Genomic DNA, 14,364 nt, shown 5'->3' with positions numbered 1-14,364 from the left:
AACTTGACACTGCCAGCTGTAAATCGTCAGTGTGCCAGGTATCTGAATATCCCGTCTATTAAAAATATGGGTTATGCACCACAGATACGAGCACATACAAGTATCGTGATCAAGGTATCGTGATACGTATCAGATCGCACAGTTGGTGTACCATCCCAGCCTTATTGGTCACTACCTTCAACATGTTAGTGAGTCATATGGCTTTAACATCAGAGAGAGAGAGAGAGAGAGAGACAGACAGACAGACACAGAGAGAGAGGGAGAGAAGAGAGAGAGAGACAGAGAGAGAGGGAGAGAAGAGAGAGAGAGAGACAGACAGACAGACACACAGAGAGAGACACAGAGAGAGGGAGAGAGAGAGAGACACAGAGAGAGAGGGAGGGAGAGAAGAGAGAGAGAGACAGACAGACAGACACAGAGAGAGACACAGAGAGAGAGGGAGAGAGAGACAGAGAGAGAGACACATAGAGAGGGAGAGAAGAGAGAGAGGGAGAGAGAGAGAGAGAGACAGACAGACAGACACAGAGAGAGAGGGAGAGAGAGACACAGAGAGACAGAGAGAGAGAGAGACAGAGAGAGAGGGAGAGAAGAGAGAGAAGGAGAGAGAGAGAGAGAGACAAACAGACAGAGAGAGAGAGACAGAGAGGGAGAGGGAGAGAGAGACACAGAGAGAGACACAGAGAGAGAAACACATGATCAGGGCAAATCTGGGATTTGTTTGAATCCATGATCATAAGGTTCTGCTATGCCTAATGGCCACACACAGAATTGCAGCACCTCAGACAACTGAGACCCCTGCTCCAGTTAAATAGTTGTGAATGATGGCATCGATAGTGTAGACAGCTTGTAACTCACCATGTTTTTTTCTCTTCCTCTGTATATGTCACAAGAGGGATAGGAGTCCCACTGGAGAATTAAACTAAATGTTAGTTTGCCTGTCAATATATGATCCAAGAACAATTGCAACTCAGACCTTCCTAAATTAATCAACAAAGTAATTGTTCATCTGAAGTAAGAGCCTTTTATAAATCTTGATCAGAGATTAATATATTTTCGAACATTAATTTTACATTCTAGAGCTTTTTTATTAATATACTAATTTATCCAGCTGTTGAAATGAAAATAACAAAAATGTTTTTAAACTGATGTGATTAGTATTGTCAGTTTGGTGAATTAAGAACATAAATAAAATGAAATAAAATCTGAAAAGAGCATCTTTGGGTGAAGACGCAAAGAGTTCTAAACTTTTCTTCTCATATTGAGCAACTGCAGAAAAAAATCATCTGAAAGTTGGCAAGGATATTTTTTTAACTTATTTGTGAATTTTTAGCAGGGAAATATGAATGAACACTATAATGCCTCATTTCCCAAGGTGATACCATATAGCGGCCCTTACTGTCTCCCATTTCACCTTTGTGAAGTAAATATACTCACTGCTTGTAGTGAAATGCTATATCAGCAAACTCCTTCCTCCGAGCTCTGTACACTTGATCCTTAAATCCCTGGAAGAAATTCACCAGTTCTAAAAGCTACATAATCTTTTACATATTTTTGTAGTTGACACTTAGCTATTGGTTAAAAAAAATCACCAAAGCCCCATGAAATCTGTTGGAGAAATAGGCCTCTCTCGTACGATTGTGATGCTAAAGCAATGGACTCACTCCTGAGCCATTTTACTGCTGGAGAAATACCCCTACTCTCATCTTATTTCTGGAAAAAATGTAGTGATAAGTGAAAGAAAACAATATTTAGTGCCATTTTAGAAACTTAATGATTTTTTATGAAAACAGGTTCAACTCCTTAAAGATATTGTATGCATAGAGACATGGCAGTTTGAAACAAGTTGAAATCCATGAGGCAACATAGGCAGATCCCGAGGTGGGGGTACAGGATCCCCCCTCTTCCCCTTTGGAAAACCAAGAGTAGTATGTTGTTGCCAGTAAAACTATCTGAGAGAGGATGTTGATATTTTGGACCCCTCCCTTTTACAAATGCTGGATCCGCCCCGTGCAATTCTGTCTTCATTAAAGAATACAAGTACTGACAGAGGAATGAAGCATTTGGAACATTTTATGAGAGCTTCTTAAAATTACACTGCGATCTCACAGCATTGGATATTCTGAGCCATTCATTGTACTCTGCTTACACTATAACACAGTGATAATTAGAAACAATGAGTTATCACAATAACAACAGTAATAATAATATCAAAATTGACAGATGACATCATGATCCTGGTCACCTTAGAAAACAGAGATTAATCCACTCAAAGCTTATTCACATCATCACTCATCACTCCCATCAGTGTACCTTCATTTTGTATTCTCAGCTCCCTGGGGAGTATACAACCTGCCTCTTAGAAGGTTCTGCATTCACATTTCCATCCATTCACTGCTATAGCCTGTTCTATAACCTATCATCTGAAGAGCCCAAGGAAGTAGTGCGTCATCTTCCAAGGCAAGAGAGTTAACTGACTTTAAAAGTCCAGTTTCCAGTTTCCACCCTTGCCAAACTAGGCTGGAATTACTAGGCTCGATTGTAGCGCCACCAGTGGCTATTACCAGTTATGTCCCTTCTAAGCCTCTCCTATGGACCAATCAGATTCCACCTCTCATATCACTTGCGTTTGCTTCACACAAAATGGTAGCGCCCGGTCAATATGATCTGATCGATAATCAAGATCTATATTGTGATAAACCGGCTCTTACATCGTGAAATGCATCAAATCATGTAAACACCTTGATTAAAAACATGAAAAGATTTGGATAATATCTGCTGACAACGAGTTGGTGGTGCACATTCTTTGCAAATCCTGCAATCGACCGAAATCTACACGACAGTTTATGAACCGGATTTTGATTTTGCTGCACGATTTTGATTGGACTATGCATAGACTCGTTAGTCCGGCCAAAATGTAACTCCATAATACCAGCCTAGTTCGGCAAGGGTGGAAACTGGACTTTTATAGTCAGTTAATTCTCTTGCCTCAGGAAGATTGTTTTACATAGGAAACATATTTCAAACACTTGCAACCTAATAATATCAATATCACTGTCCTAAAATTCAGCTCTACTAATAACCCCTGAAAATCCAGGTCAGAATTGGTCTGCAGCAACCCATGCTTGCCTTAAGGCGACAATGACTGTCGTAAGAGGTGACTAATGGGATCGGGTGGGCAGACTCGTCGACTTGGTGGATGCATATCATTGTATTCAAATTGCAGAGATCGATGCTCATGATATCAATCACTGGATTGTCTTGTCCAAACTTGATTATTTACAGACCACTGTCATATAGCTGTAACATTGCTGCGTGCAGCGTCAAACAACAAACAAGCACTCAAATGGTTCTACTGACCGGATGATCAGCCTCGAGTTCACTTCCATAACTGAGGATCTGATTGGCGAACCTGTCCAATTCCTTCACTCGACGCGGAAACCATGGAACTGAAAGTATTCAAGAAAAAAATATGAACTTTCTTCAAACTCTTACTGAAGACCTGATAATGCAATCAAATATACTACTCAAAAGAAGTTAAGGATCATCGATTCTTTCACATTACTATTGTTAATCTTCCCTGAAATGAGAGGTTACCTGTAGTAATATGAAAGAATCGGGTGATCCTTAACTTCTTTTGAGTAGTATATATTTGCCAGATACATCATTATTTTTTTCACCAATTTAGTATTTCTTTGCCATTTGTTATAGCTAAAAGGAAAGCAACCAATATATAGATATGGTATGTCATTATTTAATGATATCATAGAATTTAATCCTTTCAGTTTCACATGGGATTGATATTTTTTCGTAAATACAAAAAACATTATTTTTCGTGGCAAATTACACTTATAATGACACACATTTTAAACACAGTTGGTACGTGTTGAGAGGCATGAAAATACAAAGGAGTGGTTTGCTTATCAATAAGTGTTTGTCAAAACATGTTACGTTATCAAGAATTTAGTCCATTTTAACCCAGGTGTTAAATTTTCACAGATTTTAAGTTTATGATAAAACATGAGCGTTATTTTTGTCATGATCTTGTTTCTTATCTAAGTACTATACTTCACACCTCCACTGGGTTTTCAGGACTAGTTACTGGAGAGATCCAGTAGTGGACATGCCACCATACACACATTTCAAGCAATATGGCAACTGTTTTTTGTTGTTGCTTTTTCAATGGAAATCACTCAAGAGCTACTTCTGGAATGGAGAGAAACACTGAAAGAATGGATGTTGGAAGGGAGAGAGGGAATGGAGAGAGGGAATGGATGTTGGAATGGATGTTGGAAAGGAGAGAGGGAATGGATGTTGGAATTGAGAGAGGGAATGGATGTTGGAATGGATGTTGGAAAGGAGAGAGGGAATGGATGTTGGAATTGAGAGAGGGAATGGATGGTGGAAGGGAGAGAGGGAATGGATGGTGGAATTGAGAGAGGGAATGGATGATGGAAGGGAGAGAGGGAATGGATGTTGGAATGGAGAGAAGGAATGGATGTTGGAAGGGAGAGAGGGAATGGATGTTGGAATGGAGAGAGGGAATGGATGGTGGAAGGGAGAGAGGGAATGGATGGTGGAAGGGAGAGAAGGAATGGATGGTGGAAGGGAGAGAAGGAATGGATGTTGGAATGGAGAGAGGGAATGGATGGTGGAAGGGAGAGAAGGAATGGATGTTGGAATGGAGAGAGGGAATGGATGTTGGAATGGAGAGAGGGAATGGATGTTGGAAAAGAGAGAGGGAATGGATGTTGGAAAGGAGAGAGGGAATGGATGTTGGAATGGAGAGAGGGAATGGATGTTGGAAAGGAGAGAGGGAATGGATGGTGGAAGGGAGAGAGGGAATGGATGTTGGAATGGATGTTGGAAAGGAGAGAGGGAATGGATGTTGGAAAAGAGAGAGGGAATGGATGTTGGAAAGGAGAGAGGGAATGGATGTTGGAAAGGAGAGAGGGAATGGATGTTGGAATGGAGAGAGGGAATGGATGTTGGAATGGAGAGAGGGAATGGATGTTGGAATGGAGAGAGGGAATGGATGTTGGAAAGGAGAGAGGGAATGGATGTTGGAATGGAGAGAGGGGATGGACGTTGGAATGGAGAGAGGGAATGGATGTTGGAATGGAGAGAGGGAATGGATGTTGGAATGGTGAGAGGGAATGCAGAGAAAGGGAATAGTCAGAAGTAATGACTCACGGAATTGAAGGAATGATACTTAATAACATATTACATGTACAGCTAAGTGAAATGTACAGAGAAATACATGTAAAGCAGACAGGAGACCATACTGTACTACAAACATTGACATCAAGCTGTAAGGGTCTACAAATAGCAACTTAGTATGTGTTGAGTCAGACAGGAAGGGGTTAGGTTTCATCACAGCTCAGGTGTCCATTTTTCCTGATCCTCCGTACAATTCTACTTACGAAAAACATTTCGGAGTATATACTTACTCAACTTTCCACCTTTTGTTATCTTAATGATTTTGTTGTCCTTACATGTACATATATATATGCTCTCTGTCTCATGGCATTCATTCACCTGATGAAGGAGTAAGCATATACTCAGAAACGTTGTGTTCCTCATAATAAAGAAGTTGACATCCATATATTCTCTTCCTTGAATGCATATTCATCCTTAACATATACCTTGACATAAAATGCTTGTCATCATCCTGCCTTTTCAGCAGATAATATTATCAAGTTCCTCACTATTAAGAATTGTAAAAAAGGTACGAAATGTAAATGGTGCGAGACATTTCATAAGAAAGAGAAGTGATTGCATGAAAAGAATACATTATGTCAGAGTGCAAAGTCATACTCCCTCACCATCATATCCTTTAGGCATGCAAATACAAACAGTTTATTAAAAATACTTCCAATAGAGACAATATTTTAGAAACCTGATTTATCTTCAGAATTTGGCCATTAAAAGGGAGTTACCAGAGTAACTCAAGTAGAAGAGAGGAAGAGGAAGAAACGTATCATCAAGACTTGACGTGCTTTGTAGTAGTGTATACAAGTACGCAAAGTAAAACTTACAATGGTGCAACCCTGGTTCTAATACTGACCAGAGCCATTATGCAAATTATGCAAATTATGCAAATCTCTGGATAATAAATGAAATGACATATTAATATCATCTTCTTGTGTCTACTAAAACACTAACAAAAAATGTCATAAATTTAATTCCTCGATTTGCAGATTTTTTTTCCAGCAATATGCCAATAGATAGGATACAAAAAACATTTGTTTGGTTCTAATGCACGAATTAACAATTTTGAATTCAAAATATAATTCTAAAAAAGTTAATGAAAAGTTTCCGTCCAATCAAATTGGCCATAATTTTATTTAATTTTTTTAAAATTTTAATCTTTATTCACATTTCAAATAAAATACAATGTGTAGCATTTCATCAATTATACAGTATTCAAAAACCAATCCCTTTACATCAAACTTTCAAAAACTTTTGCAAATATAGACAATCATAAAATCAAATTGGTCATAATTTTGATTTAATTTCCATCTGTAGGAGTCCAAAAGTTAATATGGAACAATACACAACATAAGTCTTTGACTATTGACAGAGGGAGTTCACCTGTCACCATTCCTGCTGACTCAGCAAAAGCAAATAATAATCCAACTGACCTGTAATCCCCCTACCAATCCTTAAACTAGGACCTGTTGGTCATACGGAAAACATGCAGATACAAATACATCAAGTGTTAGTAAACACCAAACACAGAACACTAAACACAATACAACATTGTTAGTTTGTACATAATTAGGCATTGAAAATCTCAAATCTTTCTCATCATCATATATGACACTTAAACCATGTGACCGATAAGTTTTGTTTGGTTTGGTAAGTAATCGGTTTTGATATTGTCAAAGGTGTCTGGAGTTTACTGAAAGATCTTCCCTTGCTCATGCAATTCCATGCTGACAAGGTAGACACAATTTTATGGATAAAATCTTCTTTAATACTGTAAAAAGCGACGTTTCGGTATAGATCCTTATACCGTTGTCAAGCAAGACGTCTACCTTGTCATCCGTCAACTTCTAAGTAATGTCTATCAAACAATTCATTCCATGCTGGTTGCATATTTACTTTTTTTTGGCCTATTGATGATCAACAGCAAAAAAAGGTGTTTAATAGTCCAGAAAATAAGCTTCTGATGAGAAACATTTATAAGTTCCATGGCCTAACTCTTCAAAAGTAATACTCAATGGTATTTTGTCAGTAATATTCTAAAACTAAATCTTAGAGAGCACACATAGTCACAAACAATGCACTGGTTCTCTGTAATATATTACCACTGTCAGTATCTGTGTGGAACAAACAATGGTTCATAAACTATAGAGTATACTACTCAACATGTTAGGGATAATAACTGTATGGTTTAATTACCAAAGTCAGAGTTTCCCAGGTTTTGACAATATACAATTACACACAACATATATTGTCAAAACCTTTTGTTTGTTTGTTGTTTAACGCTGGACTCAGCAATATTCCAGCTATATGAGGGCGGTCTGTAAATAATCGAGTCTGGACCAGACAATCCAGTGATTGACATCATGAGCATCGATCCACGGAATTGGGATAGGATGACATGCATAAACAAATTAATAAGCTGACCACCCGATCCCGTTAGTCGCCTCTTACAGCAAGCATGGGTTGCTGAAACCTATACTAACCCGGATCTTCACGGGTCCGCTCAATACCCGGTTTAACTATAACAATATGAAAGAATTGTGTGTTCTTTAACTTCTTTTGAGTAGTATATAATACACAAGTAAATCACAAGCAACTTGAAATAAAAATTTAATAATTACTTATAAAATTACATCAGCAAAATTACGAACTGTAGTAATAACAATTCGTATAAACATTACATATTTATGAATTTAATTTAAAAACAGTGTAATTTTAAATTGCTGCTGCACACTATACAAACAGCTGTAATTGAGGTATAATGCCACTATGAAATATTATAAATCAAAAAACTAAATTCTTTGTTATGTTAATATAAAACAGACATAATCAATTTGTTTTCTTTTCAATTTTAATCAAACCAAAACTATAAAATGTATAACAAATACAACACAATGATTTTTAATTAGGAACTGAAAACAAATACAAACCAATAAACAATTGATACCCTGTGAAAAGTTCAAAAGAATTCTATACCTGAATCCTATTCTAAACTTCAGCCAATCAGATTTAGGCTCCCACACAATACATGTACCTGTGTACATTGTATTTGATATCATAATGAAACTATCCACACATAACTAATAAATCCATATAAGTGTCATATTCCTGATCAAAATGTATGGGATTACAAATAGGTCAATGGAGAAAGCCTTGCCTCTTGTTTAATAGTATGACAGCTGTTTCCCAGGATGATTAATGGTTAGAATATTGAAATAATCCATTAGTAAGAAAAACATACAAAATTATGGATAACGACTTCTGGTTTATTGCATTTAGGACATTTTGATATTATAAGTCAAGGTCTCTTTAGTTGCCATATACGGTGTCTCATTAGGTCAGTAACAACCATCTTGGATTTTTACTGACGGTAAACGGGCTCATGTGGGGTCAGTAGTTCTGCTCCCTGATTGGTCAATCTCAATTTGAGGTATAATAAAGATTCTTACACCGTTATCAAGCTGGATGATATAAACACAAAACCAAGCAGTATCCAAACAGATGCAATAAGAGATATACTGATGGATAAAAAATAAGTGACTGCATCGGTGTCAGAATCTACATAAAAAATCGCTAAATGCAATAAACCAGAAGTTATTATTCATAAAGTTGTACGGTTATCTTACTTACTCACCAACTTTTAGAATGCTAATCAAACGGTTAATAAGCGATTAGGTTGACAATAACAGGAGGATATAAACACCAAACCATGCAATATCCAACAGATGCAAAACGAGATATACTGATGGTTAAAAAAAGGGGAACATCACCAAAGTTCAATGTTAACCTTATTAAGATAATGTCATTTGTATCAGATATAAACATTTGTACCTGTGTGAAATATGAACATCTGATGTGATCACTTGTTTGCTCACATCTTTTATCTTTGGGTACACAAGTGTATTTTTACTCCAAGTGTCTATGCTTTTACAGCCATTCCCTTACGTTATTCATCAGTATGTTGTGTTCTAACCAGTAGCTGCCATCTCACCTCCTGCATGCTACATATCTATAACATGGATGCTGATTGAGGAGGTCGACAAACCATTTGGCAACATTTTTCTCAAACAAGCAATTCTACATTCTGTATTCACATCAGTGTAACTAAGCAACTAGGACAACTACATATTTGTACTTTTGTACTGTAAAGGGGGACACGCCTGAGATGAGTGTTATGTGTATCTGAGGAAGTGGGCAGAATACTGAACTAAATACCAACTGACAGGAGCAAAAAATCCACAATAAAATCTATGATCCAAGAAATGATATAAAAATGTCCCCAAATGTAAAGGATAAAATACCACCCAACTACAACCTATCTCCAGCTACCCCTTATCTCAACCTACTACATATCTCCAAATACCATCTATCTCCCACTACCATGTATCTCCAACTACCATCTATCTCCAACTACAAACTATCTCCAACTATCACATATCTCCCACTAACACGTATCTCCAACGACCACCTATCTCCCACTAACACGTATCTCCAACGACCACCTATCTCCCACTACCACGTATCTCCAACTACCATCTATCTCCAACTACAAACTACCTCCAACTACCATCTATCTCCAACTACAAACTATCTCCAACTATCACATATCTCCCACTAACACGTATCTCCAACGACCACCTATCTCCCACTACCACGTATCTCCAACTACCATCTATCTCCCACTACCATGTATCTCCAACTACCATCTATCTCAAACTACAAACTATCTCCAACTATCACATATCTACCACTACCACGTATATCCAACAACCACCTATCTCTAACTACCATCTATCTCCAACTACAAACTATCTCCAACTACCACATATCTCAAACTATCACGTATCTCCAACTACCACGTATCTCCAACTACCACGTATCTCCAACTACCACGTATCTCCAACTACCAACTATCTCCAACTACCACCTATCTCCAATGACCAACTATCTCCAGCTACCACTCTCTCCAGCTACCACCTATCTCCTAATAACTACCACCTATCTCCAGCTACCTACTATCTCCAGCTACCAACTATCTCCAAGTACCACCTATCTCCAGCTACCACCTATCTCCAGCTACCAACTATCTCCAGCTACCAACTATCTCCAAGTACCACCTATCTCCAACTACCGCCTATCTCCAACTACCAACTATCTCCAACTACCACCACTTATCTCCAAGTACCACCTATCTCTAACTACCACCTATTTCAAAGTACCACCTATCTCCAACTACCAAGTATCTCCCACTACCAACTATCTCCAACTACCACCAACTATCTCCAAGTACCACGTATCTCCAACTACCAACTATCTCCAAGTACCACCTATCTCACAGTACCACCTATCTCCAAGTACCACCAACTATCTCCAAGTACCACCTATCTCCAACTACCATCCCAGGACCAGCCTGCTCAGTGTGTCAACAGCAATGCCATATCAATATAATTTCTTGTTTTATGGATTTTCTTCTTAGAATCCCAAAGTGTTTTCAAGATTAATTTGAGTTCCAGAAGATAACACTCCAAATTGTATGTTTTATCCAAAATTCAAACAAACAGATGCTTTAAAAGTCTATATCTCTTTAACACAACAATTTATGTTTTTCCACTTTTCCAAAATTGACGGTAGGCTTGTCAATAAAACAAGAAGATTTACTGGTGTGGCTAAACTGAGAAGGCTGTCAGGGTATAAAACCCACTTAAAACGCCTTCGTTTTTATGACGTACCTTCATCGTTTTGTTCTCCGAGACTGCGTGACAGGACTGTCAGATCCCGTGCCTTGTGTCGCAAGCTGTCTGTGGCTTCCTTAAGTCCCCCGGTCAAGTTATCACACGCTACAAAGAACTCGTAGCGTTTTGGATCATCTTTTGCTGGTCGAGACTCGATATGATGCAAGTTCACTTTATAATCCTGAAATGTTCAACAGGTATGGTTAGTACATTTTGGGCCAAATTAATCAAAATTGTTTGTCTGTCCAACCTCCTCGAACATCCAACTCAAATAATTTTATGTCGTTAGGGAACAGTCATTTATTATAGGGTGGGTGTGCCAGGGGGAATCAGGGGAGGGTCACCCAAAATATGAGTCTCTAAGGAAGGGTCATAATAAATAATACACATACCGTATTCGAAGTTATAAGCCCCCCGCATTAATAAGCGCCCACGGCGATATTTGCTAATACATTAGCAAGTGAACAATCCCAATTAGCACCCCTTCCGATTGATCAATGTACACAAGACTTTTTTATTCGTGTATAATGCACACTCGTGTGTTATATGCACCCTTAATTATTGGCAATTAAATTCTGGAAAATATATCTGTCGTGTATAATACGCACAGACTTTTCTTTTGTTTCATATCAGGCTGTCAGCATAAACCACAACATTTACTATTTTTCAACTGTGTTTTTTTTTTCACCAAAATTATATTCTGATAAGAGACCCCTATTTCTAATTTTGAGAGCGCCCTGGGCGCTTATTACGTCGAATACGGTATTTGGGGAGGGTGATGAAAAAATGAACATTTTACAATAAAATATAAAATCCTTTTGCATTTTGTATTCTCAGGGATGGTCATGGGCAAGGAAATGGGGATGGTCATCCCTACATATGAGAAGCATAAGGGGAGGGTAATTATTTTCAGTCCGTTTATGTATAAAAACCTGTGACCCACCCTTGTAAAAAAATACCGGTGCCTTATTATGCTTTTTCCTGACTGATCCTTTGGTCTCATGTAAACCCACATATAAGAAAGACATTTTTGTTTAGATGTCACCAACCCCACAAGATGCTGAACTGATATACTTTCATGTTCCTAACAAGATTGACAAAATTTGAGAACTGGGAAAAGCAAAATATAAAGTGTTTGACTATGACTAAAAAAAATAATAATAGTCTTGGTTCTCAGGCACAGTCTACATCATCATAAAGTTCGCTGCACGTTTCATTTTTATTTGAATTTTTTTTTAAATATAAAAATCCTTAAATATTCAAAGTCCAACAGTAGTCAAACACTGTATTCTAATAATATCCTCATCAAGGTATACATTTATGTAGGGAGGACCTTAAATCCCCGGTTGATTTACACAATTGTTTATTTGGTTACACAACTGTTTATTTGGTTACATACTAGTTTGAACAGCTAAGAAAAAACACACACACTGGCCCCTGCACTATATTTTCAAAAGCCATTGCCTGAGAACCAATTCTTTTATTTTTAAAGCCTATTGTATGATTCATATATGAGGGTAGGCTGAAAAGTTCTGCAGATTTGGCACTGTTTTTTACACCACCAGAAGGACCAGTGGGATCCAGGCACTCCACTATCATTAGCAAAAGTGTGTTGACCTCAGAGGGAATTATGATAAAAGTAATAATCCAAAACCTCCCTCACAGCAAACAATCATAGTTAATCTCAAAATGTTTCAACGACTCTTGTGTTGCATAATATACACATCAAAGACAAAATATATTACCGAAGTACATAAGAACATTATTGCTCATGTTTAATTGAATGTATTATGTGGAATTGCATGTGGACCAGGCAATCCAGTGATGGATTATGTGAGCAAAGATACACAATGTTTGGGGTACAATGACAGACAAGTAACAAAGACACCAAGGCTGACAACCCAACCATTTTGTCCCCTCTTACGTCATAGTTTGTTGTTTAACGCCACACTCAGCAATATTCCAGCTATATAATGGCAGTCTGTAAATAATCAAGTCTGGACCAGATGAACCAGTGACTGATATCATTAGCAACTGGGAAACGATCCATGCAACTGGGATACGATGACATGCATCAACTAAGTCAGAGAGCCTGACCACCCGATCCCATTAGTCGCCTTGTATGATAAACAGTCACCTTTTACGGCAAACATGGTTTGCTGCAGACCTATTTTAACCCGGATCTTCACGGGTGGTCACCTCTTTCGTCCAGCATAGGCTACTGGGGGTATTCCACCCTGAAATCCCCCTGGGTGTTAACCAGTAAGCAGTGTTTCAACTTCCAAGCTAATCTACCATAGCCTTGCCCCTCTGCTACTCTTTGGTAGAAACAGAAACAGCCTCACCTCCAGGATTTTGAGAGCCTCCGCGAGAGCTCCAACCTTCTCATCTAGGGAGAAGACGAGACTGGTGCTTCCCTCATTGTCCTTGAACGCCTCCACATACATGGGTGGGTGGGTCTCATGGCTGTCCTTCCCAGTCTGAAACACATAAAGATAATGTCCTAGGTGGTTATGTGGGTGTCCTGAGCATCCTTCCTCACTTGTAGTGAGTGAGTTGAGTTTAACGCCGCTTTTAACAGTATTCCAGTTATATCACGGCGTGTCAGCTTAATGTAGGTGGAAAGCTCGAAGTGATGCAGGTCTCAGACGTTTACCACTTCGGAGAAACCCACGAGCACGTGTATGGTGCTGACAAATCTAAAAACATAATCGGGGGGGTAACGAGATTCGAACCCACAATCATAGGTTTCTGGCATGCCCAAGGGACGCAACTCTGCACAGCAAATCGCAGCGCCTTAGAGGACTGGGCCACCCGTGCCCACCTTCCTCACTTGTAACTCAAAAAGATAATGCACAAGCATATTGCCACGCACATTGGTGGGTGGGTGTCATGGACGTCCTTCCTCACATACGTGAGTGAGTTTGATTTTATGCCGCCTTTTGCAATATTCCAGCAGTATCATGGCGGGGAACACCAGAAATAGGCTTCACACATTGTACCCATGTCAGGAATCGAAACCGGTTTTTCGGCATGATGAGCGAATGCTTTAACCACTAGTCTACCTGACCGCCCCTGTAACACATAAAGATAATGTCACCAGCATATTGCCACACACATGGGTGGGTGGGTGTCATGGACGTCCTTCCTAGCCTGGACCACATTCACACCAGTTAACTATCATTTCCCACAGATAGGCACTCTCATTATCCCTGAAGCTAACAAAACTGTACACATCTTGAACAAGACCATCTGAATACATACATTCTGTTTTTGTTTTATATATATTTTTTTAATTTTCAATCCCAATAGTGAGTGAGTATGGGTTTATGCCGCTTTTAGCAATATTCCAGCAATATCACGGCGGGGGACACCAGAAATTGGCTTCACACATTGTACCCATGTCGGGAATCGAACCCGAGTC

At 38.8% G+C, this 14,364-nt stretch overlaps 1 protein-coding gene across 2 annotated transcripts in view; it reads right to left on the bottom strand.

Annotated features, from left to right (window-relative positions):
* The window catches only part of LOC139473635 (phenylalanine-4-hydroxylase-like), a 44,839-nt gene that overhangs the window by 11,958 nt on the left and 18,517 nt on the right, over positions 1-14,364 (bottom strand). For both annotated transcript variants that reach the window (XM_071256309.1, XM_071256310.1), the window contains exons 2-7: positions 13,286-13,420; positions 10,938-11,121; positions 6,642-6,674; positions 3,358-3,446; positions 1,435-1,502; positions 856-906 (exon numbers count right to left, since the gene is read on the bottom strand). In XM_071256309.1, coding sequence (XP_071112410.1) covers positions 856-906; positions 1,435-1,502; positions 3,358-3,446; positions 6,642-6,674; positions 10,938-11,121; positions 13,286-13,420 — 560 coding nt within the window. The remainder of the gene's footprint in view (positions 1-855; positions 907-1,434; positions 1,503-3,357; positions 3,447-6,641; positions 6,675-10,937; positions 11,122-13,285; positions 13,421-14,364) is intronic.

Source organism: Haliotis cracherodii, unplaced genomic scaffold (assembly GCF_022045235.1).
Source record: "Haliotis cracherodii isolate W230 unplaced genomic scaffold, xgHalCrac1.p SCAF_3, whole genome shotgun sequence".
Taxonomy (NCBI): domain Eukaryota; kingdom Metazoa; phylum Mollusca; class Gastropoda; order Lepetellida; family Haliotidae; genus Haliotis; species Haliotis cracherodii.
The sequence above is the reverse complement of the archived record's forward strand: the minus strand, read 5'-3'. Positions and strand labels throughout refer to the sequence as shown.